The sequence below is a fragment of the Pelecanus crispus genome, chromosome 18, assembly GCF_030463565.1.
Source record: "Pelecanus crispus isolate bPelCri1 chromosome 18, bPelCri1.pri, whole genome shotgun sequence".
NCBI lineage: Eukaryota > Metazoa > Chordata > Aves > Pelecaniformes > Pelecanidae > Pelecanus > Pelecanus crispus.
Genome location: NC_134660.1, coordinates 4,074,845 through 4,101,173, shown reverse-complemented (window position 1 = coordinate 4,101,173; position 26,329 = coordinate 4,074,845). Strand labels below are relative to the sequence as shown.

Sequence of the window (26,329 nt, the reverse complement as noted above, 5' to 3'; positions counted from 1 at the left end):
GAGCCTCCAATTCCCACCCCAAACCCTCCATCCCCAGCCTTGCTGGCTGCTGCATCCCCAGTGGGAGGTGGCCCCATGTGCTGTGGGGACAGGGCCCTCGGGATGGCCGGACAGCCCCGGGAAACATCAGCGCTGCAGCTTTGGCCACACAGCCCTGTGCTAAGCTGGACTAATTCCTGTGGCCGGCGGGGATTTAGCAAGGGAAGGACCACGGGCCTGGATGTGGCCGCTCGCTTTGCTTGTGGTGGAGGTTAAGCTGCATTTTGCCAATCCCCTCTATTGATCCGGGACCCCCTTGGGCTCCTGGGGATCAGAGCATCCTCCCACCTGCACCCCAAAACATTCTGCCGGGCTTGGAGGCATCCTTCTCATGGCCACATCGTCTGTGGGTACCCTTAGTCTCCCGACCCTCCTGGTTTTCCCCCTCCGCTGCTGCCTCCGACCGGCGAGCTCCCTGCTAAGTGGAGAAATCCCTGCTGTTCGTCACCGCACAGTGGGTAACCTCCGGCCCGCCACCATTACTTAATAAGGTCATTTTAGCACTTCGGGGGTTGCTGCAAGGAGCATTTTTGCCAGTCTGGTGTCACAGCGGGTTTCAGTCTCCTGATGCCCTATTTGGGTGTGGGGAGAAGGGCCGGTGCAGACCCCACCAGCAGCATCCCCTCTGGGCGCAGGGGGATGCAGACCCGGGTGCGGGGGCTCCCCAGCACCCACCGCTCACCCCAGGCCCCAAGGGACACCCATCCCCACCGGCTCAGCCCCCAGTTCCGTCATTTTCCATCCCGCCTCAAGGATTTGCTTTAGGGCCTCCCAGCAATCTGCACTTCCCTTTGAAGTTTCTACTGCACCGACACTGATTTATTGCCGGACAGGAGCAAGGCTCAGCCCTCCCAAACGTCCCCCCGGGCATGCCAGCCAGCCCCGGAGCACAGCTCCGTCCCCAGCTCTCCCCTCCGCGCCCTTCCCAGCCCCTTTCCTCTGCTCCATTATATAATACCACTATAGATTTAGCCACTCTGCCATGAGACCCTGCAGATTAAATCTCCTGGCCGGGGGGAGGGAAGGACTTGGAAAGAGCTCCGAGGGGAGATTAATAGCTTGCTTTTTTAATATTCATAACAATACTGGTTTGTGTCCGGCTCTTGGAAACCCCCATGTCCTGTTGATTAGTTTAATACTGATGATACCAACAAATGCATTAACCACAAGCCGCAGAGGATAAGAGGGCCAGGGAGGGAGGGCCCCTGATGATGACATTTTTAATGTTATTAAGTGTTTGCTTTTATCAAGGTCAGAAGACAAGATGGGTCGTAAACCACAAACCTCCGAGCACTCGGCCTGGGGGAAGATGGGCTGGGTGCTGGGAAGAGCGAACCCGGCCCAGGGTTATAGGGAATGAGCTGTTTTTCCCAGTCCATGCAAACCCATCACATCGGGTGTGGGACCCTCCAAAAGTGTTGCACCCCTCCTGCCGAGCCCTTTCCGCAGCCCCCGGGCAGGGTTTCGCCCCAGACGGGTGCACAGGCAGCCCCACGGAGCGCAGGCAGGTTGCGAATGCCCCCAGGGCTCCTCCAAGAGATCATTTTGGCAGCTGGATAAAATTAGATGGATGGAGACAGATTAGCTGAACAGCTGAAGGGAAGAGACGGGCAGATGGATGGGGACAGTCGATGGAGGAACGAGGACGGGAGCGCAAGGTCCCTCCCGAGGCCGGCTCAGCCCGCCGGTGCCACAGCAGGTCTGGGCTGCCCGGTTTTTGCAGGGAAGGATGGGGATGCTCGGCACGTGCAGAGCCCAGGCTGGCTCCCTGTGGGGAAACCGAGTCAGGGCACAGGGTGCCGGGGTCTGCCAGCTGCAGCCTCTCCACAGAGCCAGGGGCACCCCAAATCACAGCTGCCCAGAGACCCCAAATCCTGGAGGACTGCTCTGCCTTTGGGCCAGGCTTAAGGGAACGCGCAGCTCCCACCCCGGCTCCATCCTTGATGCTCCATTGTCCCCCGATGCCATCCGTGCTGCAGGGCACGCGTCCAAGCCGGGCGCCGAGCTCCTGGCACGCAGGGCTGTGCCTGGCAGGGCCACTTTTGGGGCGATTCCCCTGGGATCAGCACAGGGGCTCGCAGCAGCACCCCCCAGATTTGCAGGATCAAACCAGACACCAGCTGCCTCCCAGCCTCCTCCCAGCTGCTCCTTATATCCCTCCAACAGGGATGTAACTGGGCCCAGTTTGCAGCTGTTCAGCATCAGCCTGGGATTAACCCTTCCCGTGCCACGTAGGGCCTGCCAGGATCTGGCCCCTGTGAGAACAGCTCGGAGGCCATCCCCTCCCACCACCACGGAGGAGCTTAGGAAGGAAAAGCAAAGCAGTGGAAGGGATGAAGCAGGGCAGAGCGCATGAGCCAGGATCAGGCCGTCTGGATCAGGATTCCCAGTCGGGGGGGGAAGTGTGGAGCTGATGGCTGCCCATGGAGATGAACCCCACTGGTCCTAGGGCAGTTGGTGATGCTTCAAAATCACCTGTGGGGGGGAAAAAGAAACCCCTCATTTTATAACACACCGAAGAAGAAAGCATCTGGTGCCACTGGGCATCACACGCACAGGCGAGCGGGCACACAGCCCCTGCACACACCGACGCCGGCACAGGCACAGCATCCCAGGGATGGCACCGGGTCATCCCACCGGCCACGTGCCTCAGCATCACACAGGGCATGTCCCTCACTCAGCATCACCTAAAGGCCACCGCTCGCCTTTTAGGTCCCTAAAACTCCTGACAAAGGGAGGGGAAAGGGCTCATTTCTTCCCGTCCCCACTGGCTCCGCACGCGGGTAGCCCGCAGCGTGCCCGTGCGTCCCTTCGAAACAGCTTTATGGGCTGAAAATCCCCCCCTGCCTCCTCCCCAGCTCACGCGTTTAAGTGGATTTCCTCTCCCTGTGGTGAACAACAATGAAATAAATAAAGGAAGAAATAATCCCAGCTGCCGGGCCCTTTAAACGGATTTCACCGTATCCATTTCTTTCCCGTTCTTGTGCGTGTGTGTGTGTGTCTGTGTATGTGCACATCCCTGACGTCACGGCAGATTTTGAAGTTGCCCGATGCTGGCCATCTGCTCCTGATTACGGGAGGCCCTGAGCTCCTTAAAATTATACGCAGAAAGGCCAACATCCCCCTCCCAGCCGGAGCCCGGCTGTGGTGAGAACGGGAGAGCACCGGATCGGTCTGGCAGCACATCCCTGCCGGAGCCGCTAATCCTTGGTAATCAGAGAGCAGGGGAAAGGCGAGATCAGAGATCCGCACCCGGCAAAAACCGCTGTGGAAGGAGGTCGCTTTGCTGTGTACCGGCCGGGCAGCGGTACCTGGTTGTCCCATCACTTCTAGGAGGTTTGGGGTAGGAGCCCAGGGTGGGTTCCGGGGGTTTTGCCACGGGGGCTGTGGCAGCGGCTGCGGCTCGGGGGCTCCCACTCCCACTGGTGCCAAAGCAACAGGAGACAGCTCAAGGAAGGCACCCGCAGTGATTATACCTTCAGGTAGGGTGTTTGAAGGATTTTTGGGGCATGAAGCTGGCAAGAGGGGTGAGACACCCCCCCCCCCCCCCCCCATATCCCCCACTTGCTGCTTTGGGGAAGGCCTGCAGGTATTTTTGGGTGCCCCTAATTGCAAACTGGTGCCTGGCTGCCAGCAGAAGCAGAGCCGCGGGGTCGACCTGGCATCCAGCATGCAAATCCATACGGCCTCGTGCCCTGTGGCCAGGTTTGGGGTCCTCCCTGCATCCCCCCTTGCTCCCAGGACACTGAGCCGGTCCTTGTGCCCCTCTGTGCCTCAGTTTCCCCATGGCAGGAGTGAGATGAGCCTGCACCTGACTGCTCCATGCCAGTGCCTTTAGGGGATGTCCCTGGGGACTATCACACCCACCCCACCACATCCCGCTGCCCAGGGTCAGGACAGGGCACGCGGTCGGGCTCACCCCCATTGCCCACATCCAGGACAGGAGACAGCTGAAATCAGTCCCCAAAAACTGCCTGGCGATTGCAAGGCATTTAACTACGGCGTGATTACAAGCAGAATGCTTAATGAGGTTAAACCGCTACCTGGGATTTCTTAGTTCTTAATTACCTACTCTTTAATTGCTGCTCTAAAGTACATTAATATAAATGATTCTGTGGGACAAAAGAAAAAAAAAGGCACGATGCGATCTGTGCGAGCTGGGATGCTGCAGAGATACGGCCCTTTCCCAGGGCTCAGATCGGCTTCCAAATCCTCCAGTCCCCACCGGCAGGGATTGCACCCATCAAAATGCTTAAAAAAATACTTTTCTACCAAAAGTGTTTTGTGCTGGGGGGGTGGGTGGGCAGAGCCCCCTGCGCGGCCCCCCCTGAGCCTGTCTCTGCTCGGCAGCCTCGTGTTTCCGCTGCCTGGTGGATGTGGTGCCGGTGAAGAACGAGGACGGCGTCGTCATCATGTTCATCCTCAACTTCGAGGACCTGGCACAGCTCATCGCCAAGAGCGCCAGCCGGAGCCTGCACCAGCGCCTGTCACAGAGCTGGCGCGGAGGTGGGTGTCAGCGGGGACGGCGGGGGTGGCAGGAGGGCAAGGCAGCATCCCTGGCGCTGTCCCCATCCCATGGTGTTCTCGGGAGCTCGTGGGGGCTGAAGGATGCAGGATCCTGCGCCGTGGGGCTGAGCCCCACAGAGTGCCCAGGAGCAGAGGTTTGTGTTTCAGCACAGCCGCAGCTCCGCCGGCTCGGGGACTGATCCAGCCAAACACTAATGGGGTGAAAAAAGGACTTTTGAGCTGGCTGTGCTCCCCGCACAGTCCCTCACATGCACACCAGCCCAGACACCCCTCCCGAACTCCCGGGGACCTGGGGACATGGTGGGGACCGACTCCCCCGCATGGGATGGTGCATTTTTAAGGCAAGGGCATCTCGCTGTGAGCGGAGCCGTGGAGCCCCTCCACACACCCCCGGCCTTGCTGCATCCTTTCCGTATTTAATGCTGGGAGGATTTTCCAGCAGCGCCTTGGGCCCCTCCTGTGTACGTGCAGCACCGCGTTGGCCGGGGCAGGAGGTGCTGGTATGGGGCAGCACCCATGTGCGGGGTCACCGGGAGGGCCGGGGGATATTTGGTGTCACCGATGGCAGGGCTGTGCTATGGGGACATCATCGCAGGCGACTGGCACAAGGATGGTTGTGCTGGGATGGCTCTGAGCCTGCCCCGGCTTTGGGCTGTTCCCTGCTGTGCCAGGCTCATCCCGGGGTTTTGTGGGGCTTTTGGAGGCAGTGGAAAATTCAAACTCCCTTTTTTGGGAAGGTTGGATCAAAGGGAGAGCCGCGGTGAGGCTCTCAAGGGGATGTGTATACCCAGGGATGCAGATGTTAGACCTGACCTCGGGAGGGAGAGTTGTAGCTCGTATCCTGCCGTCTGCTCCTCGGTACCAGTCACCTATATTTTAAGCAGGGAAATAATCTCACGTATATCTTCATGCGAACACTCCCTGGGGGTGCCGGTCGCTGTAGGGAGGCTTTGGGCAGAGCTCAAAGTAAAGCTGTGGGAGCAGCCCGGGTCTGTCCCCTCATGCCCCGTGGGGTGGCACAGCGGGACCGGGACCGGAGCCAGAGCCAGGGCTGCATCGGGGACTGACAGGGACCCTTCACTCTGCCCATTGTAGCGGTACGGTAATGTGAGTTTTAAGGCATTCATACTCGGTGCATACATACATTCTGGAGCCATTAAGGTGTTTGCGTCCGTGGCAGTGGGTGCTGTGTGTGGCGACAGGATTTATATATCGTCAGGCCAACGCACACGGGACTTACAGACCTGTGTGTGTGAATGTATATATATCCTGTGCATGTGTTCCTATGTCTATGAAGCGATGAGGTTTATATTTTTGGTGTATTGCTATAGTACCAGGTAGCCTCTATGCACGGGCTGCTGAGGAAATCCCAAATTCCAGCACCAGTGCTGCTTTGCAGCCCCCTCAGCTCTCAGTACATCTTGACATATGATGCATCTGTACCCCATCCCACCCTGAGACATACCTTTGACTGCAGAAGACACCCAAATAAAAAGGGTACTTATTGCTTTCCTGCGCGTTGGAGTTTGCGCTGCGCATCCCGAGGAGCGTTGCTGGGGTTTCCCACTCCAGCTCCGGGGAGTGTGGAAAGGCCAGAGCTGCTGGCGCCAGCCCAGATCGGTCTCTCGTGCACGGGTTTTCTGACTCAGTCTTTAATTACACGGCCGCAGGCGGCTGCGTTGCCAGTCCCTGGCTCACTGATGCACAGGGAAAGTCGGCTGCTTTGCTTCTTCCAGCTGAAAAGCTGCTCTGGGCAGTGGGGATGGGGCGAGCAGAGGGACCCTGTGTGGAATCCCCCCATCGGCCGGGGCATTTTTGGGGAGCTGGGCAGGTCAGGAGCCTGCGGGAGCGGCTCGGTGGTGTGTCAGGGCTCGGTGAGGGAGGCAAATCTTGCCAAAACCTCAACATGCTGCTTTTTCCCAGAGGACAATGCCTTTGCAGAGCTCATGTCACGTCCCACGCGCCCTAGGATTTAGGCCACTTTTGGTCCAGTTAGTGAGTACAGCTGGTGCTGCTGGGGGTCGGATGAACCCCAGGGCTGACCTGGGCCCCGAGGCAGCAGGGCACGAGTCTGGGTGCTCAGGCTAACCCTGCAGTAGCAGGCGGCCGAGGTCTCCCCTGCGGACCAGCACTAGAAGAGGACGAGCAACTTTGTACCGGGTGTCACGGCCAGGGCCATTGGGTCCCACTGTGGGCACTGCCGGTTCCTCTCCACGTCTGGTCCCTTTCCCTCCTGAGCCCCTTTCGCAGCTCCTTGCAGCTCTGGCTGCCCTCGCCTTGGTCCCAGGCTCCGGCGAGGAGGTCTCCTGGGCCCCCAGGATGGCAGCAAGGGACCCCCCCACTTCAGTCCAGGATCCCTCACCTAAAATCCAGAACAACTCCAAGAACAAAATTGCTAAAACTACTTTTCTTAATGCCTTGCTAACTTGCTGTCTCTTTTGCGCTTTTTTTTTCCTCCACGTCCCACCAAGGAGATTTAGAGGCTCGATTTCCTCCAGGTCCAAATCCCTTAAGTGGCTTTAACATCTTTAACTGGCTTAGGGATGCTCTGCACCTTTCCTGTCTTGCCTCCACAGTTGCAGGGGACTCTCCTCCAGCCCAGTGGTGCAGAAAGCCAGGTCAGGGTTTGCCTTGAGCACACGGAGACGCGACAGTGCAGGAATAGCGAATGTGTTGGAGGAGGAAGGCCTGCGTGGCACATACGTCCCCCAAAGCCACCCGGAATTCTCCGTAGCCTCTTCCCCTGCCACCGCCCCGACCCATCTCACTCCAGCCGTCACGTGCAGCTAGGTTACATCTGTCTCTCTTGTGTTTTGTTTTTCTTTTTAACAAGGTCAAGGTAGGAGGTTGAAGTTTAGTCTCCCGTCCCTGCGGCGACTCAAAATCCAGCGGAAATCTCTGCCCACCAGTGAGTTTGATGGAGTAGCCATTGACTATGGAAAGGTAACCGTAGCCTTTGTCTGATATGAGCCCATGCCTCAGGCCAGGTCCCAGCGCTCTTCCTCCGCTCTCCCCATCCCGCTCCTCCCCGGCTGCTGTGGCTCGGGCCGTGTCCGGCGGTAGGGGCTCCGGCGCTGGGTCAGCGCTGAGCACTGGCCCCAGCGAGGGCTGGCGGCGAGCAACGGTGCTTTGGTGGCATGGGATAGAGCTAGATGGTGCTGCTCCGTGGGGTCAGCCCGGTGCGGCACGTGCCGTGGCTCACGGGGAGCGGGAGATGTGCCGAGCCGGCGGGTACCGCTGCCGAAGCTGGGAGGAAGGTCTGGCTCCGTAGTGCAAGTTGTCTGGGATGGTGGAGCTCCAGGGAGTTGTCCCCTGCCCCGAGGAGGGGACGTGCTGGTGACTGCAGGAGACTGGAGCAGGTCTGGTCTGAGCAGGGACTGGCAGGGACTGGCAGGCAAACCTGGAACGGGCACATTTCCCCACGTCATCCTGGCAGGGGGCAGGCAGCGCAGGCAGCTCTGGCTTAGTCCTTCAGCAAAGACTGTGCTTTCCATGATGGACGGTGATGCTGTCGTTGCTGATATGATGAGATTGGAAAAATGTTGGTGGGACCTCTTTAGAGGTTGCTGTTCTTGGTGGCTTCTTGACTCTCGAAAGTGCTCAAGGTACCTCCGGGCAAAGACGTGTTGTTTTCTGAAATGCTGCAGGTTGAGGCACAGGGCTGTGGGCAGGAGGCTTTTTGCTCTGCTAGTGCATCCCCAGGCGCCAGGTTCTCGCTGTGCTGGGTGTATCCAGACAGCCTGGATAAAGCTGCTCCCCAAGATTACAGATATGATGAGGTGAAAGGTGCCTGTCTTCTCAGAGGTTGTGCTTATGGCAAGTTGAAGACATCTGTAGCACTATCAGGTGCACTGGGTATGTCACTCCTACAGACACCAGCGCTGCTAAAGGCTCTGGGTAACCCCAGGTTGAAGCTGCATGGTGCACTGCAATGTTTCAGGTCTACACTCATGGAAGATGTGCATTGAGGACAACCTGATGACCCGCCATTTTGGTGGAGCTTGGTCCAAGTTGGGGCAGCCCAGCAGATGCAGGGGCAGCCAGCAGCCAGCCCCTCCAGGCACCCCATCCTAAAACCTGCAATAAGGTCCTCAGGGACAGTGAGAAGCCACAGTGTGCCTTGGGCATGCATGCAAAATCCCAGTCCCTCCTGTGGGTATGACTGGGATGGGCACAGACCCATGGGTTTCTGCCCCAGAAGGTGGTTGCTTTGTGCACTCCATTGCAGAAGTCGTTAGAGGCTGGAAACTCTTTAGGTCTCCAAAGAATAAGGTTTAGCAATGGCCAAGAGGTGCTGTAGGAGAGGGAGGACCAGATATGGCCCAATTTACAAGCCCAGCAGCTCCTCCAGTGCTTGCAGTGCAGAGCACATCGCCTCCCATAGATGCCAGCACAGGACCCCGGGCACCGACCCTCGGTGGTGGCCTGAGCTCTTGCAGCAGGTGAGGGAAGGGCAGGTCCAGTGGGGAGACATGGGGACACCTCGGAAAAGCGCATGGTAAGGCAGGCACTCCAGGCAAGCCTATCCCTAGGGTCTCCTCCTCTCTTCTTGCTCTGGCCTGCTTCCCAGCTCCGCAGCATCACCTTGCAAACCGCCCCGCGGCCGCCCAGCCTCCGGCAGGAGCTGGTAGGAGGTAGGAGCTGCCAAGTCCCCGAGGACTCGGTTGCCCCACCGCAAAGCAGGTCCCTGTCCCAGATGGAGGTGACCTCAGGAACCGCAGCGCTTCCCAGCCCTCTGCCCCTTCTCCTACCTCCCCCAGCTCCCCCTCCTTCCCCCCCAGCACGCGAGGACTCCTTCTAATAAAACGCTTTCTCCTGGCTGTCTTAAAGCCTGGTGGTGACTCCCTGATTTTGAGGGACTTGAAGACATCGCCCAAGGAGAACTGTGTGCAGTCAGAGACCGAATCCCTCCTGGAAAAGGAGCGGAGGCCGAGCCTGGAGGCTGACCCCACCCTACAACACTCGTCCCCGAAACAAGAGCCTCCCTTGCTGGGCCCACGAGGGTCGTACTCTGCGTGGGGTTTCTTTCGGTCTCGCCCTGGGGGCAGCTTCCACAGCCTCCGCAGGGTCTCCTCCTTGGACAACTTTGAGGCTGCGAGGTCTGAGTTCCAGAGAAAATTCAGGGAAAGGAGGGCAAATTCAGGTAGGGGAAAAACCCCGGAGTTGTCGGTCCTACTGCGGGAGCCACGGTCCCGGGCGATGGCCTCGGCACATCTCGGGGGGAGGTCTCTTACCCTGTACTGCTTTTCCCTGTGCAAAGTGGAGATAAGCTGGGGGTTTCTCCCCAAAACCCGCTGGTCTCCATGTGATTCCCTGCATAGGCAGGTCCAGCTCTTTGGGTAGAGCCATCCGTGGTGTTGTGCGTGAGATGCAAGACCGTGTGAGGTTGCGTTTGGCTGCCCCACATGAAGGGGCATCCCGATGCTGCCCCACCTCCCTGGGAGGGAGGGAAGGGGTCTGCAGGCATGCGCAATGTGAGCTGTGTCCATGTGTTGGAGGTGGATGAGACACCGGCCAGGCCACTCTGTAGGGCTGGAGGAAACATACCTCCACCATGGTGTTCACATCCAGACCTCTTGTTCTCGTGAGAGAGATGCTGACAAATAAGATGGAGGTCAGACAAGAGAAGCCTCAGTAACTGGGGATGGAGAGAGATCAGTCTGTGGTGTCTGGCTTGAGAAAACAGGGCGGGGGATCATGATCCTCAAATAGTCACAGGCTACGGACCCTCAGGAGGGGACACAACGTAGAGGGAGGGAAGGGGAATGAGCAGGGAGGAGAAGGGCAGCAGCAGGATGGCTGGTGCTAACTGGGCACCTTCACAGTGTCTTCAGACACCTCCTGCCCGTGACACCTCTTGGGTCAATGTCAGAGGGCAAGGGATAGAAGGGGTAGAAAACTGAAAATATAACCCTGCCCTGCCTGTAGGAGATAGAGAGGTTGGGACACACTGGCTGCGGTGCTTGGGGATGTTCCTGAAGCCCTGGGTGTGGCTTCATGCTCCCTTCCATGACTATACATTGCCACAAGCCTGACCATGAACTGACCACCTCTGGGGCTTCCTCCCTGGTCCTGCACTGGCATGACCCAGAGAGGCAGGTCCCCAGGTCCCCAGGCAAAACTGCCGGGATCCAGCCCCACTACAGCTCTTCTTCAAGAGAAAGCTCTGACCTCCCTACCTGGAGCCTGGGGGTGGAGAATACATCCGAGAGGGGACATCATCCAGCTCCTGGCTCAGTTTGGTGGCCAAAAACCAAGGCAGCAGCTCAAGAGCTATGTTGGTCAGGCTGAAGCATGCAAGGGTGGAGGAGACCCACCTCCTCCTTCATCTGTTTTGATGCCAGTTTTGGCATCCCTCCCTGGTGGGTCTCATTGGGGCTGGTCCCCAACCCGCCACAGTCTTCAGGGGTAGCAAAGGATATTGGGTGCCTCTGTATTTTGGCAGCTGGTCTGAGCCCCCTGAAGGAGGTTTAATGGTGAAAAGATGGGTGACGTGTCTGAAAAGCAGCCCCCTCTCAGGCATCTCGGGTTGGGCATCTCATGTCTGAGCCACCCTGAAGAAGCCAAGCCCTTATGGCCAGGCAGACATTGGTACCTTCTGGTGGCACTTTGTGGTGGTCCCCAGCTCCTGGATGTCCTACTCTGAGTTCAGGGCTCTGCAGATTGGCTCCTGCTCACTCTGCCCTTCTCAACGTTCCTCTCCGTCCTTTTTCAGAGGCTTCCCATGTCAAACCCAACCCCCCAAACTCCACCTCAGACTCGGACCTCATGAAGTACCGGACCATCAGCCAGATCCCCCAGTTCACGCTCAACTTCGTGGAGTTCAACCTGGAGAAGCACCGCTCAGGTTCCACCACGGAGATTGAGATAATTGCTCCCCACAAGGTGATGGAGCGCACCCAGAACGTCACCGAGAAGGTCACACAGGTATGTTGGTGGTGCGATGCCACCAAGGCAGTGGTGGGGTGGTGGTGCTGCCACTGGGGTATGGTCACAACATTCCTGTGGCTGTTGGAGGAGAGGAGCAGAGAGGGCAGTGATACCTGGAGTTTCCACCCTAGGAAATGCCAGTATCCCTGTGTTTGATTTTTATTTCTTCCTCTGAATGGTTGAAATGCTCTTTTTTTCCCCTAAATCAATATTTCTGGTAATCTGTGGCTGGGGGAACACCAGCATGAACTGCTGATGGTGCGATGGTGGCCTTGAAGGGGACACACGCGTGTGCATGTTTGTGTGTGCATGCGGCTTCCTTTGTGGGGGAGGCTCTGGCCATTTCCTGCCCCCCAATGCCAGGGAGGGAGCCCCTGGGGCACCGCTGGTCCTGAGGCGCTCGGTCGGGGACCCCACGCCGGGAACACGGGTGGCCAGGCCACAGGATCCCCCGGGAGACAGCAGGTGGCACTGCACTGTCACCGCACCGTCACCGACACGTGTGGCACTGCCCTGGCACTGCCGCGGACGCTGGTGGCAGTGCACGGACACTGAGAGGGACACGCATGCACTGTACTGTCACCGTGGGGGGCACACGGATGTCAGTGTGTGTGAAAGGTGCTGCTGCATCCTGCAGGCACGAGTAGGGAGCTCTTACCAGTGGGGAAACTGAGGCACAGGAGAGCCACGATGTACAAAATACATCTAAGGGCACCTCCCACTGTTGCCAGCAGCAGCCGAGGGCCAATTTCATGAAAATGCAGCCATCTGACCCCAGAAAAGCCTCTGGGCTTGACAGCTTGCCCTATCAGAGCAGGGTGCTCTGCAGGATTTTCCGCCTGTCTCGGTGCCGGCAAACCTTTACCCTTGCGGCTTCCGTGCACGGCAGATGGGCTCCCCACTCCCCACGGCACGGGGCAGTTTTTAGGCTTGTTATCCCCCTGGCTTGTCCCCTTCATCCCGAAGTCCGCTTAGTCCCTCTGATCTGGGGAGGACCGCAGCGGCCCGGGATCGGCCCCTGAATGCCCCAGCAAGCAGCCTCCGTGCTCCCGTCCCCATCACAAGGGACACCCACACACAGGGGACCGCTGCTGCACGCTGGGGTGACGCAGGCACGGTGGTGTCAGCCGCTCGATGTGGGGTCATTGGCTGGTGGTGGGGTGACGGGATCGGAGCTGACGGGCGGTGGCTGCAGGGCCCCGCGGTGCAGCTGTGCGACACCCACAAAGGTCGATCATCCCTTCACCTTGAATTTCCACATGGGATGGGATGGCATGGGATGGGATGGGATGGGATGGGATGGGATGGCATGGCATGGCATGGCATGGCATGGCATGGCATGGCATGGCATGGCATGGCATGGGATGGCATGGGATGGAATTCTCCTTCCTGCCACACCTCCCCATGGCCTCGGGGGACCCAGGCATCCTGCCTGTCCTCACCCCAACGTCCCCCACACCTCCCACCAAGCCACGGCTCCCCGCTCCTGGCTGCTAAATAATTCACGGGTGAGGCAGAGACAGCGGCGAGACGCCGCTAACAGCATCTAAAAATACCAGCTGGCAGGCAGGGAGAGGCAGACGTAGGCTGGCCAGGGTGGTCCAGCCCCGCAGCGAGCAGGCAGGGAGTGCAGGTCACAAGTGCAATGAATGTGCCGGGCTCAGCTTGCCAGGGCTGCGGCTCCGGAGCACGGCTGGAGGCACATGGGGACACCGTGGGGCCAGTGCCACCAGGCTGGGGTCCTGCCCTGCAGGTTGCATCTCTCCCAGTCCCCACGAACTGCCCCGTGGGCAGCGGGTGGTGGTGGAGCTGGGCAGAAGGGTGCTGGGGACAGGGATGGGGGGCTGAGTTGTGTCAGGATACGTGCTGGGAGGGACGCTGGGTCAGTGGCTGCCTGCAGCCAGCACCGTGGGCCTGATCCTGCCCAGCCGCTTGTGCTTGAGGGTCTCCTGGTGACTCTGGCGTGGGCCCCCCTCCCCAGCTCAGGGTCCCCATCCCCATCCCCAGCATGGGGCGAGGGAGGAGGAAGGTGCATGGCCGCTGGGCCCCGTGGGGCATGAGCAATGGCCTGGGTGAGCCAGGGCCATGGGAGCCTCCCCGCTCCGTTGCCCACAGCCCGCATGCACCCTGCTCCCTCCTCCATCCCTCCTCCTCCTCCTCCTCCTCCTCCCTCCCGTGGCTCCCTCACTCACCGCCCGGCGCCCAGCACCCCACTGCCAGCACCCAGCACCCCGCACTATGAGCCTGCGGCTGCAGCTGAAGCCGGTAAGTGCAGGGGGAAGGGGAAGAGGGAATGGGCACCCAGCAGGATCGCCACGGGGGGCACCCGGCACTGCCACCCGCGGAGACTCCTGGGGCCACCCAGGCCACCCAAGGGTGCCACCCCCAGCCCTCCCCATCCCTGAGGGGCAGAGAGGGACAAGGCTGCAGCTGCTCCCTGGCTCTGCATTGGTTTGGATGCTCTTTTGGGGGTTGTTTCTTTTCCCTTTTCTGCCTCAAATCTTTGCAGTTGTGGTTTTTTATTAATTCCTGCCTGGAAAACAACAGGGCTTGACCTGCTCTTGCTTCTGCTGCAAGAGCCAGGTGCCAGGAGCAGGGACAAGGGGCAGGGCAGGCGTCCCAGTGTGGGGAGCAGCATTTGGGGGCCTGAATTCAGGACTGGCCCCACAGAGCTGCTTCTGGCCAGGCAGGATGGGGGGGTTCGGCTGCTAAGGGTGGGAGCGTTGCTGGTTTTCCCAGACACAAGGCGTAGGAGCCTGTCTCAGGTCTGCTGGGCACGCCTTGGCTTTGGGACCAAGCGTTTTACCAGCATCGCCTTGTCCCCTTCCCTGCTGTCCCTGTGGGAGCCGGTCCCCAAGCCCAGCCAGTGCCTCATTCTCCTCTGCAATGATTGCGTTTGGGTCACTTTTTCCAATCCCTCCCCTCTCCATCCGCCAGCGACGTCGGCGGCTCCTGCTGCCCCATTGGCGCTTTCGTCCCCACGGGGGCCCCAGCATCGATTGGGTTTGATTAATCCACGCTGGGCTCCCAAATGCCCTTCGCAGCCGCGTGTCTCCCACCCGCCCAGCCGAGTGCATGCGTGCCTGCATGGGCGATGCTGCGGCCCCGGTGCTGCGCCCGCCGTGCCAGTCACTGCCTGGGCGCACGGGGTTGGGGGCCCCCATGGTGGACACCCGGACTTCGAGGGTCAGCTGCCGCCTGGGGCGCCGGGCAAGCTGCAGGCAGGTAGGAGCCGGGGGCCCCCCGCGCGTGGGACACAGCAACATCCCGGGGCTGCGGGACGTGGGAGCAGCTGCTCGTGGTGGGACAGGGCTGCGGGGCTGGATCCACTCTGGGTTGCAGCACCAGGAGCCCTTGGGAAGCCCCTGAACTCTTGAACAAGATGGGTGTCAGTGCAGGAAGGATCAGGCCCTTCTTCCAGAGCTGTTGCCGGAATTGTGGTGGTGCCCATCACCTCAGGGCATGTGGAGCCTCCTCTCTCCTCTCCTCCGCAGCCAGGCAAAAAGCACCCTTTTAGCTGGGGTCTCGGTGCAGGGAAAGGGCACTGAGGTGCCCCTCGCCCTCCTCTGCAGGTGGCACTGACGGCCAGCGCCGTGGGGACACGCGGGGGACAACAGAGCAGCAGGGGCAGGCAGGGAAGCTTCGGCTGCCCCCAGCTCCAAATAAGCCCCTTCACGCCAGTGTCTCTCAGCATCCACAGCAGGACAGCCCCAGCCCTCCCTGTCCCCAGCACCTTGCATTGTGTCCCCAGGGTGGCTTCAGAGCCCACCAGGAGCTGGCGTTGGTCCTGGAGGGGGGAGCTGGGACGTGTGGGGACCCACTGATGCCATGAGAACGTGTCCCCATGAGGACAGACAGACCTAGGGACACACAACAATATGGGAGGGTGCCTGCACGCATGAGATGGTGTTTGCACGTTGGTGGCCGCAGGTCACCTCCTCCCTGGGGATGCTCAGATGGGAAATGGGCATTGCCCGAGGCCAGGCTTTGCTGTGGGTGGCCCAAGCTCTCTTCTCTGCTTGGAGGACAGCTGTGCCAGAAGGACATCAAGGGGAAGGTCCCTGCTGGGGCCGAGAAAGGCACCGTGTAAGGCTTGCGGGATGCCTAACGTGCCATCACCTTGGGGTGATGCCATCACCATGGGCCAGGCCATGCCACAGCCATGGATCACCTGGCCAGGGACACCCAGCAGCTCCTGGGCTGGTGGCACAGAGCTGAGGGCACAAGGAGACATGGCAGGAGGCACTTTCCTCCCTGCCAGCATGGTACGGTCTGAAAGGCATGAAGAGGGTAAACACTTGCCCCAAGGGTGCTCTGGGCGTTAGAGATGGACAAGGATCCAGGCAGACCTTGGTGTCAGCCATAGTGGGCAACTCACCTCGTGGCCTCCTGGACAAACACACATGAAGGTGACAAAGGTGAAAAGGGTATAGGAAACCCACTGCATGCTCCTCGCTGCCCTACCAGCGCATGGGAGCCCCTCGCCTGACTCCTGGCCTTATCCAACCTCTCTCCTGGTCTCCTGTCCTTCTCACACACGTCTCCTGGCAGGTGCTGTCCCTGGGTGCTGACGTCCTTCCCGAGTACAAGCTGCAGGCACCGCGCATCCACCGATGGACCATCCTGCACTACAGTCCCTTCAAGGCTGTGTGGGACTGGCTCATCCTTCTGCTGGTCATCTACACAGCTGTCTTCACCCCCTACTCGGCTGCCTTCCTGCTCAACGAGGAGCAGGTGGAGGAGAAGCACTGGGACTGCAGCTACTCCTGTGACCCACTCAACATCATTGACCTCATCGTGGACATCATGTTCATTGTGGACATTGTCATCAACTTCCGTACCACCTATGTCAACATCAACGACGAGGTGGTGAGCCACCCTGGCAAGATCGCCATCCACTACTTCAAGGGATGGTTCCTCATCGACATGGTCGCTGCCATCCCCTTTGACCTGCTCATCTTCCGCTCCGGCTCTGATGAGGTACAGGCAGGGCCTGGAGGTCCATCGGGACAGGAAGAGACTCATGGATGGGTGGCGAGAGATGTATGGGAGAGAAAGAGAGGGATATGGATGGCTTGATATAAGCGGTAGATGGCTAGATCTGCAAGGAGAGGGGTGGTTAGTCAGAGGGATGGGCAAGGATGTCATTATAGGTTTTTATTAAGCAGCTGGGACCTGGGATTTTATTTAGTAGGGTTAGACAGACACACAGACCCTACTGTAAGTGCTAAGACAGTGTCTAACGGGACCCACTCCCCTTGCTGGGGCTGACCCAGCAGAGCAGGCTGGGACTTCAGTTTAGGGACTGGCCCCACACACCTGCGAGGCCAAATTTGGGGTTGCATTGCCAGCCAGACTCAAAATGTCGGCAATGCAATAACCTCTGTGGTTACTGTGGTACCTGGAGGACCCACCTCAGCCTCACCCCATGGGATGGGGTGAAAGGCAGCTATTTTGGGAGCAACCGTTGGCAAGGTGAGGACCTATCAGGAATCATGGGGTTGGCCTTGGCTCCTCTCACTTGCTCACCTGTAATCCCAGGACTTGTTCCCTTTATTGTCAGCGGAGGGAAACTGCCCTTTCTGTGGCATGATTCATCTAACCTATTTCAGATTGCACCTCCAGGACAAGGTGATGCATGCTCTAGAAGTGCATTTTTATCCTTCAAAGGGAGCACGGCTAGGCTGGAGACGCGCCTTTGGCCAGATTTATCTCCTGCTTGTCCCTGAGGTTTCTCACCTCTCCCCTGCAGACCACCACACTCATTGGCCTCCTGAAGACCGCCCGGTTGCTGCGCCTGGTCCGCGTGGCCCGCAAGCTGGACCGCTACTCTGAGTATGGAGCAGCCGTGCTCTTCCTGCTCATGTGCACCTTTGCCCTCATCGCCCACTGGCTGGCCTGCATCTGGTATGCCATCGGCAATGTGGAGCGGCCATACATGAAGCACAAGATTGGCTGGCTGGACAACCTGGGCGACCAGATCGGCAAGCGCTACAATGACAGCGACCTCTCCTCTGGCCCATCCATCAAGGATAAATATGTCACTGCCCTCTACTTCACCTTCAGCAGCCTCACCAGCGTGGGGTTCGGGAATGTCTCACCCAACACCAACTCTGAGAAGATCTTCTCCATCTGTGTCATGCTCATTGGCTGTGAGTGCCTGCCCATGCCCCGCTGTCCCCATCCCTGCCTTGGAGGTTGGAGGGGCTGCTCTGAGGAGAAACAGGGAGAAACCCACCAGGCTGTAGCATGTGGGGTTTTAAGAGAGCATCTCCCTCTGCCTGTGCCTCTTCTGCATGGGCAAACCGATGGGGAGATAGACAGAAATGCAGATTTCAGAAACCCACTGTTTTCAGATCCATGGTTAGATACGGGCTTTGGAAGCCTGCTGGTTCCAGGTCTGAGGCACGACACGCATCTCCCCACGTCCTGCTGAGTCCTTCCCTCTCATTGCAGCTCTGATGTACGCCAGCATCTTCGGCAACGTCTCCGCCATCATCCAGCGCCTGTACTCAGGCACGGCCCGCTACCACACGCAGATGCTGCGGGTTAAGGAGTTCATCCGCTTCCACCAGATCCCCAACCCCCTGCGTCAGCGCCTGGAGGAGTATTTCCAGCACGCCTGGTCCTACACCAACGGCATCGACATGAATGCGGTGAGTACAGGGCGGGGAGGCCCCATGTCCTCACAGCACCTTGTCCTGAATGACCCAGAGTCCAGCTCTGGGTCCACCCAAACATTTCCATCCTTTTGACCAGAGGAGGCAGGAGAAGATTTGGGAGGCTAGAGACAGGTCTGTCTGCCCGTCTGCCTCCTGCATCCCCCTTTCTCCTTCTCCCTCTGTCTGTCCATCCCTCCACATGTATCCAGAGGTTTTCCGGGGCCATGATGGCATTTCTGGGCAGGAGAAGTCTTGGGAGGCTAGTGACAGAGTCTGTCTGCCTGTCTGCCTCCTGCACCCCCCTTTGTCCTTCTCCCCGTGTCTGTCCATCCCTCCACATCTATCCAGTGGTTTTCTGGGGCCACGATGGCATTTCTTGGCCGGAGAGCGGTTTCAGTGCTGGCGCACTGGTGAGGAGCTCAGAGCCCCCATGGCGCCGAGCACTTTCAGGCTGGTGTCTGTCGGTGTCACAGAGCCGCGGAGCCGGTATCGATCCAGCTCCTCTCCACACCGCCGGTTGCTAAGCAAAGTGCATCCCGCTCTCCGCAGCAGGGAAAGGAGGGCATTTAAATAAACCTCGATCCATTTTAATTAGAGCCCGGAGAGGCGGCTGTTTGTTAGCAAAGGGAGGATCAATGGCGGAGCTGCACTGGAGAGGCAGCGTGTCTCCGAGCCTGGCGGGGAGGCTTGTGCCAACGGCGCCAGGGCAGTGCGGGGGTGAGGAGGGGGCTCAGCCGGGGAGTCCTGGGCTGGGGCTGGGGTGGCAGGTCCAGGGCACAGACGTGCTGGCTCAGCCAGCTGCAAGGCAGAGAGAGGAATGAGAAAGGACAAGGCAAGGAGAGAGATGGCACCTGGTCCTCCCCATCTCTCAGCCCTGAGCAGGCCATTAGCCTGCTTGTTCCCAGCTCATGCTCCCTTTTTTCCTAAGACTTGATCCTTCTCCGTCCCTGGGCACTATCAGGAGATGGATTAGCATGAATTCAACCTCTCTGTCTTCAGCTGCTGCTGCCTTGTTAAACAACGGGGCAGCATTTGGGGGTTTGCTGCTGGGAGAGCTTCGGTTAAAAACCTCTCTCATGGAGGAGTCACCCTGGGCTGGACATTGGTGGCAATAACTAGAAGCAAAGCTGTGGCACCCTACCAAGCACAGGTTCTCCTGGCTTAGTGCAAACCCAGGTCACAAATCTGCAATGAGCTGAGCTTGTGGCTTGGAAGTGCTGCTGCTCACACCAATTCCTGCTGGATGTTGCTGAGATGCAATACGATCTAATCAATCATCCCACGACCCGATCAATTCGTCCACCCCTGATTTCCCAGTAGGGAAACTAAGGCACTGCCGCCAGCCTGTGAGATCATGATGGAGCCGGGAATGAGCCGCACTAACCGGCCCCAGCCTGGTTGTCCCAGATTTGGCCACCAGCGGAATGTGAGAAGAGAGCAAGGGGGACCCCATGGCCATAGGCTGCTCTCCAAAAAAAAAAACCAAATCCAGGTGGATTTTACCCTGACACCAGGAGCCATTGGTGGCAGCAGCTTTCTCCATATTGTGAGTTTTACCTTGATTTCACCTTCAGATTTAGTTTTTGTTCAACGCGAGGTATTTGCCACGGGTATATTTAGCTGTTGCTGCACACAACTGGCCCGTGCTGCTTCTTGGCATTCAGGCAGGTGCTGTTTAATTAGGACAGCACCTCGTTACCAGTTTGTGCTCTCATTCAGCCAAGGTTAGTGGGTAGAAAGATGAAAAGGGGGATATGCCACCAGTGGGTATAAATAGATTGATCTGGTTATTATTATTTATTGCTTGGGAGTGCTCTCCTCCCCGGCCACATGCAGTACAAGCCAGGGACAGGCAGGCAGGTGTCCGCCAAGGGAAAATCAGAAGATGTCCCCAGCTTTGGCTTTCTGGGCTTGAGGGCTTCCCATCTGGCCCTGCCGTGTCACCCTGCATGTCACACCGCCTCCCGGGGCTACCATGGCAGCCCTTCCCAGGGACAGTGGCATGATGGCATCTCTCCCTCGCTCTTCACAGGTGCTGAAGGGTTTCCCCGACTGCCTGCAGGCAGACATCTGCCTCCACCTCAACCGCACGCTGCTCCAGAACTGCAAGGCTTTCCGAGGAGCCAGCAAAGGCTGCCTGCGTGCCCTGGCCATGAAGTTCAAGACAACCCACGCGCCACCCGGAGACACCCTGGTGCACTACGGAGATGTCCTCACCACACTCTACTTCATCTCCCGGGGCTCCATCGAGATCCTCCGGGAAGACATTGTGGTGGCCATCTTAGGTGGAAAAGTCCTTCCTTCTGGGGGGGCGACGGGCAATGGGCAAGGGGCAAAGGATAATGGGTGAAGAGTGATGGGCAATGGCAAAAAGGTGATAGGTGAAGGATGATGGGCGATGAGCAGTGCACAAAGGGTGACAGGTGAGGGGCAAAGGACTTCTCCATGTCCTGGAGAAGGGAAGGCTGTTCCTCAGCATCTGTCTGGTGACCGCACCAGTGGACAGGGGATGGAGGATCCCCTGTAAATGCCAGGGAAAGGCCACAAAGGAGTGAGGAGAGCAGAGTATGGCTCAGCAGTCCCCAGCCATCACTGATGACCCACTGCCCCACTGCAGTCTCCCCATCAGTGATGGCTTTCATGTTGTAATCCCCAGCGTCCACAATCAGGGTTGGGGTTGCTGAGCATCCCCTTGTTCAAAGTGAGGTCTGCTGGTCTAGTACCTCTGGAACTGGGGTGGGTACCCACCTCCCCCTAATGAGCTGTCTGTTGGCACAGGGAAGAACGACATCTTTGGGGAGCCCATCAGCCTCTACGCCCGCCCAGGGAAGTCCAACGCTGATGTGAGGGCCCTGACCTACTGTGACTTGCACAAGATCCAGCGGGAGGACCTGCTGGAGGTATTGGACATGTACCCAGCCTTCTCTGACAACTTCTGGAGCAACTTAGAGATCACCTTCAACCTGCGAGATGTGAGTGCCAGGGCTGTCCCAGGGAAGGATGTGGTCAATGCCTTAAATTTGGCAAGTAGGGGGGCTGAAGTGAGGATGTCAGCCTGTGCTCCTCACTCAGTTTGGTGCTGGATTGGCCAACAGCCACATTTCCCAAGGCACTCTCCATGGGGTTACAGTTTTCCCCATAGCCCAGCAGAAACATGCATACTGCCATTCCTGAGCTCTTTGGAAAAGTTGGTCCCACAAGCCATGTTGGTAGTACTCTGCTCTGCAGCACCTGTAAATCATCGCTGGGACTGCTCCAGCCTGGGCAAGTGGGTCACACACAGGTTTTGAGGCTGCTGAAGTGAGAAATATTCTCAAGCTTCATTGAGTTGGGTACCAGCTTCCTCTGAAAATTCCTTTTTTAAATAATCAGGTTTGCACTCCATGAAAGGCTTGGAGCTTTTTTGTCATTGCTGTTTGACTCTTAAACTTTATGACTGGACTTTGTCCTTTCCTGATATTTTTTTCTGAGACACTTGCCTGATAAGATAGAAAAGAAAGTCAAATTCCCTCTGTGTCCTGTCCCACCCCAGGGCGTCCTTCTCCACCTCAGGGTGCTCCTTCCCTCCCCGTGGCCCTGACACCCTCAATTTGGTCTCAGAGCACTGAGGCCAGCCTCTAGGATCCCTTGAGCTATGCCACTGGTCCTGGAGTCACTGGGTGGGAAAGGGCAGTGATGGGGAGCCAGAGCTGGAGACCAGCCCTAGGAGGATGCTGAATGGGCTGTAGCCCCCATGGCACCCAGGGCCATGGTACTGATGGATGGGACGTGGCACCTATGGGTGGGACATGGCATCCATGGATGGGCCTTGGGCCTTGGTGCTCATGGATGGGACATGGGATCCATGGATGTGCCTTCGTGCTCATGGATGGGACATGGCATTCATGGATGGGCCTTGGTGCCCATGGATGGGACATGGCACCCTGGCCCTGGTGACCAGCCCCTCTCATCCCTCAGGCAGACAGCGTTCCCCGCTCACCACTCAGTGAGGAGTATGACTGCACCTACCGGCAGGCACGTCGACGCAAGCATTCCCTTTGCCAGCCCAACAAGCCTGGTGAGTCCCACAGCATCGGCAGAACCCAGCTTGCAGGGCTGGGGAGCGGGATCGTCATTTAATTACTGCCCTAGCAGGTGCCCCAAAGCAGAGGCGGCTGTCAGTGCCTCTGTCCCTGCAGACCAGTGTGTCCCCACCCTGGGGGCACCCACGCTGCCTTCCCTCCCTCTCCTTGGGATGCCCCAGCCCTACAAGCACCCTAGAGGGGATGGGGGCTGATTTTGCCATGTGTGGTACTCCCCAAATTAACCTGTCGTGCTGCCCCACAGACCCAGACACGGGCATCTCTGATGCAGAGCAGTATCACACCTACTCAGAGCTCACCAACCCGCAGGAGCCACTGAGCAAGGACCAGTGGGATGACCTGGGCAGCAGCACCTCTCCCTGCTCCCAGACCAGCGATGACGAGGCCAAGACTGGCAGCCCTACGAAAGCTGAGCCCTTCCCCACATCCAAAAAGGATGACTTTGCTCTGCCCACGCTCAGCCTCGTCACCACCAGCGCTGGCAGCACAGAGGTCGGCAAGCAGGCGGCAGAGAGCAGCCAGTCCTACACAGGTACCCACAGCTGCAGCCAAAGCTGGCAGGAGGGTGGTAAGAGATGCTCAGGCATGGTGGCCTTGTCTTGGGGCAGAGCCAAGCAACTCATGCAGATTTGAGGGGAGCCACACTTGTGGCCAAAGGTCCTTTCTTCCTTTTGTCCCCTGCCATGCCCTGCAGTTTCTCCTAGCACTCAGGGACCCCTTTGGGGCTGCCTCAAGTTGCCACATGCTATGTGGCTTCCATAGGCATGTTGCGTGCCAGTGTGATGGACTGTCCATGAGCACCTTGGGTGCCAGGGTGATGGATCCCTGTCAGCACCTCAGGTGCTAGGGTGATGGACTCTCCCTGAGCACCGTGTATGTCAGGGTGATGGCTCTCCATGAATGTGTTGGGTGATGGACTCTGGAGCACCTCCATGAGAGTGGGGCTGGGGGATGCAAGACAGAAGTGCTGAGATGTCTCCTCTCCTTCCAGCCACCCCCCTGGACATCCCCAACATGTTCACCTTCTGGGAGGACCGAAAGCCGAACCACCACCTGGAGCCTTTGCAGCACATCTCCTTGGTACACAGCTCGCGGGACATCCCCCTGCACAGCGACTACAGACCGGGGCAGATTGAGTCCAGGCTGGAGCTCCTGCAGGCCCAGCTCAGCAGGTGGGCAGGTCCCCAGGGCACAGGGTTGGAGAGCACCCAGGGGGGCCCTGGGCCATCACTGTCTCCTGCTCTCCAGGAGTGGCTGCAGTGGGCTCTGTGTGCAGCAGATGCAACCTCCTGACCCCCTGGGACCCTGCATTGCTTGGGGAGGTGGTGGGAGCATTTTGCAAATGCAGCGGCTTGTCAAACTGCAAGTCCTGGCCCTGGCTGCAGCCCAGCACCTTGTCTGCCGCTGTCCCACCACACCCAGGATCTGCCGCTTTGCCACTACCTCCAAACTCAATGCAATTGCAGATGTGAAACTACCCATGGGCTCATGACCTGAGCCCTTTGCAGGCCTCCTCTTCCTGTTGCAAAAAGCTGCAAACATCCTTTTGCTCGAGCAAATGAGCCTTGTGCACATTGTTGCCCTCTAAATAAGAAAAAAGACATGATCTTTGAATGAGAAGGGAGAACCCACACCGGAGACGTGCAGGTTTAAAGGCCCCAGGCAGCACCCACATGAGTGGCTGGCTCTCCCGCCCATGGCTGCTGCCCATGTTTAGCTCACCCCAGCACAGGGTCCACGCACGTATGTCAGTGTCTCGCCAACGTGCCATCGCTGGCAGCAGGGAATGGATCTCCTACCCACTCTGTAAGCACTGCCAGGACTGTTGCCTGTGAGGGGGGCTGTGCCCCCTCCTGCTGGAGCTGCTCGTTGCAGTCAAGGACAAGGCAAAAGGAAGGGACTTATTCTACTTTTCCATTTCCTTCTATTACTCAGATAAAAATGGTTGGCACCAACCTGCCTTGCTCCCATCTGTTAGCACAGGCAGCTGCCCTGGAGAATTGATCCAGATTAAAACTAACCATTGCAATTTTTTCCCCCTCTGGGGTAGTTTTAGGTTTGTTCCGTTCCCCGCTCCAGATCCCACTTTGGCTCCGCAAAAAATTGGGCAGGCGATGACTGAGTGTGGCGGGAGAGAGATGGCAGAATTGATCTCTCTGTGGCAGTGCTGGTTTGAAGCTCTCTAAAAACCTCGCCAAGCAGCACCAGGCAAAGCATCATCACCCTCGGGCAGCTGAATTGGCACCTCCTCCCCAGTGCCTCCCCTGCCCAGCTGTGGGTCTGGCTCTCGTGGGACACAGTGGGATGCAGTGTGCTAACACCAGGCTGCTCTGTCCCCAGGCTGGAGTCCAGGATGTCGTCAGACATTAATATAATCCTCCAGCTCCTGCAGCGCCAGCTGTCCCAAGTGCCACCCGCGTACAGCCCCATCTCGCCGTCCTCCCACAACCTGGCCATGTATGGCATCCTCCCACGGAGCCTGGAGCCGCTCACCCCCTGCGCACCCTTGGAGGACCAGGAGACGGCGGCCCCGGAGCAGGTAAGGCCACCCCTCCTTGCTCAGCACCGCCTGAGCTTCCTTCTGCCCCAAGCAGATGGGGCCTGGAGAGCCAGCACTTCCCTCCAGCCTCCCTGCGAGCAAAGCACAGCCAAGCGCTCGTGGGTCGAGGAAAAGCCCAGAGGTCTTTGAAATGGGAGTAGATCTACCTAGAGATGCTTCTGCCCAGTGCATTGCTGATTTTGGAGCACAGCCTGCGATCTCCAGCACTACCAGGTTGCCCCATAAGTAGGGAGGGGAGTGGGTTCCTCTGCTCTGAGGTTTCCTCAGGCAAAAAATAACATCTGGGGGCTGAGGGCCTGATGGGGTAAGGAGAGTATGGCTACTTTGTTTTGCTTTTGCCATAACCCACCTGGTTCCTCCTTTCCCACCAGAGCCCGAGCTACACGGAGGTAGAAAAGTTCCACTTGAAATCCAGGGACTCCTTGTCAAGCGGGATGCACCTCACTGTGGCATCTGACGAAACCATGACGGTCTACTCCGAGCAGGAGCACCATTCCCCACCTCTCCCAAAGCCAGAGCCTCCCCACCAAAGGGCACCAAATACCCAGGGACTCTTCTGGGGCTCTCGTTTCCCTTCCCTCCCTGAGCACTTGGAGGCATCTTCTGAGCACCAGGACATTCAGAGACACCTCTCCGACCCAGTGCTTCCTGGAAGTTAGAGATGTGGGGGCTGCGAAGCAAGTCAAGAGGAACCTCAACTGCGAGCTCAGTCAGTTGATGTTGATTTTGACTGCAAGGGTAAGACGGAGGACAATGCCATTGGCTCAGGGGTATAATTTGTAGCTGTCTTCTGCCACCATCAAAGGAAGCGTAGAGCGGCTGGCTTCCAAGGTCAACGTTTTCCAGCGGTTCCCATAGAGTAGATTTCATTTGCACATTATAGTGAACCCAGAGCAGTTCTTTCTTACGGCCACCAACAAGCTGGCTAGGCCAAACGGTAACCACTGCCTCTTCCTTGCCAAGGCTTCCTCTCGAGAACGGCGCAAGCCAAGTGAGCCACAGCGACTGGAGGAGAGCAAATCCACGGCTCTTAGCTGCAAGGCCACTTTGCCGTCAGCTCTTTGGAGCAGGGACCATTGCATTGGTACTGGGCTTAGCCCAGGAGAGCCTGTGGGCATTACAGAAAGGGTAGTCACCAGAGGAGGAGGAGGAGATCTCCACAGTGCAGTACTGGGGGGAGCTGCAGGTGGGAAGCCCCGGACAAGGACAGAGGACAGAAGCTGTCCTTGTCCAACTTGACTGCCACTGAGAAACTAAGGGCCAACAGCCCCTGCCACTTCAGCATGCTTCAGCACGAGTCCTAGGGCACTGACTTCTCCAGCAAGGCTGATCGTGCCTTGCAAACCCCAACACGCATCCCACGACTTCCCAGATAAACCCAACTGGTCACCGGCCTGGGCATAAAGCACAAAACTCAAAAGCACAATCCCAGAAAGCCGAAAAGCCCCAGACACCTCATCCCCAGTCCTTCCTCCCAGCTTCTCCCTTTTGATAAAGGTTTGATAGATGCTTCCTCCTCCCCAGCCCCT

General features: G+C 58.4%; 1 protein-coding gene across 1 annotated transcript in view; it reads left to right on the top strand.

The window, feature by feature from the left end:
- The window catches only part of KCNH6 (potassium voltage-gated channel subfamily H member 6), a 32,698-nt gene extending 7,239 nt beyond the window's left edge, over positions 1-25,459 (top strand). Inside the window, exons 3-14 of the mRNA XM_075722894.1 lie at positions 4,390-4,545; positions 11,282-11,493; positions 16,048-16,476; positions 17,249-17,648; positions 17,953-18,152; positions 20,191-20,443; positions 20,937-21,130; positions 22,116-22,215; positions 22,485-22,772; positions 23,232-23,412; positions 24,581-24,779; positions 25,172-25,459. Of these exons, the coding sequence (XP_075579009.1) occupies positions 4,390-4,545; positions 11,282-11,493; positions 16,048-16,476; positions 17,249-17,648; positions 17,953-18,152; positions 20,191-20,443; positions 20,937-21,130; positions 22,116-22,215; positions 22,485-22,772; positions 23,232-23,412; positions 24,581-24,779; positions 25,172-25,459 (2,900 nt within the window). The remainder of the gene's footprint in view (positions 1-4,389; positions 4,546-11,281; positions 11,494-16,047; positions 16,477-17,248; positions 17,649-17,952; positions 18,153-20,190; positions 20,444-20,936; positions 21,131-22,115; positions 22,216-22,484; positions 22,773-23,231; positions 23,413-24,580; positions 24,780-25,171) is intronic.
- The last annotated feature ends 870 nt before the right edge of the window (positions 25,460-26,329 follow it).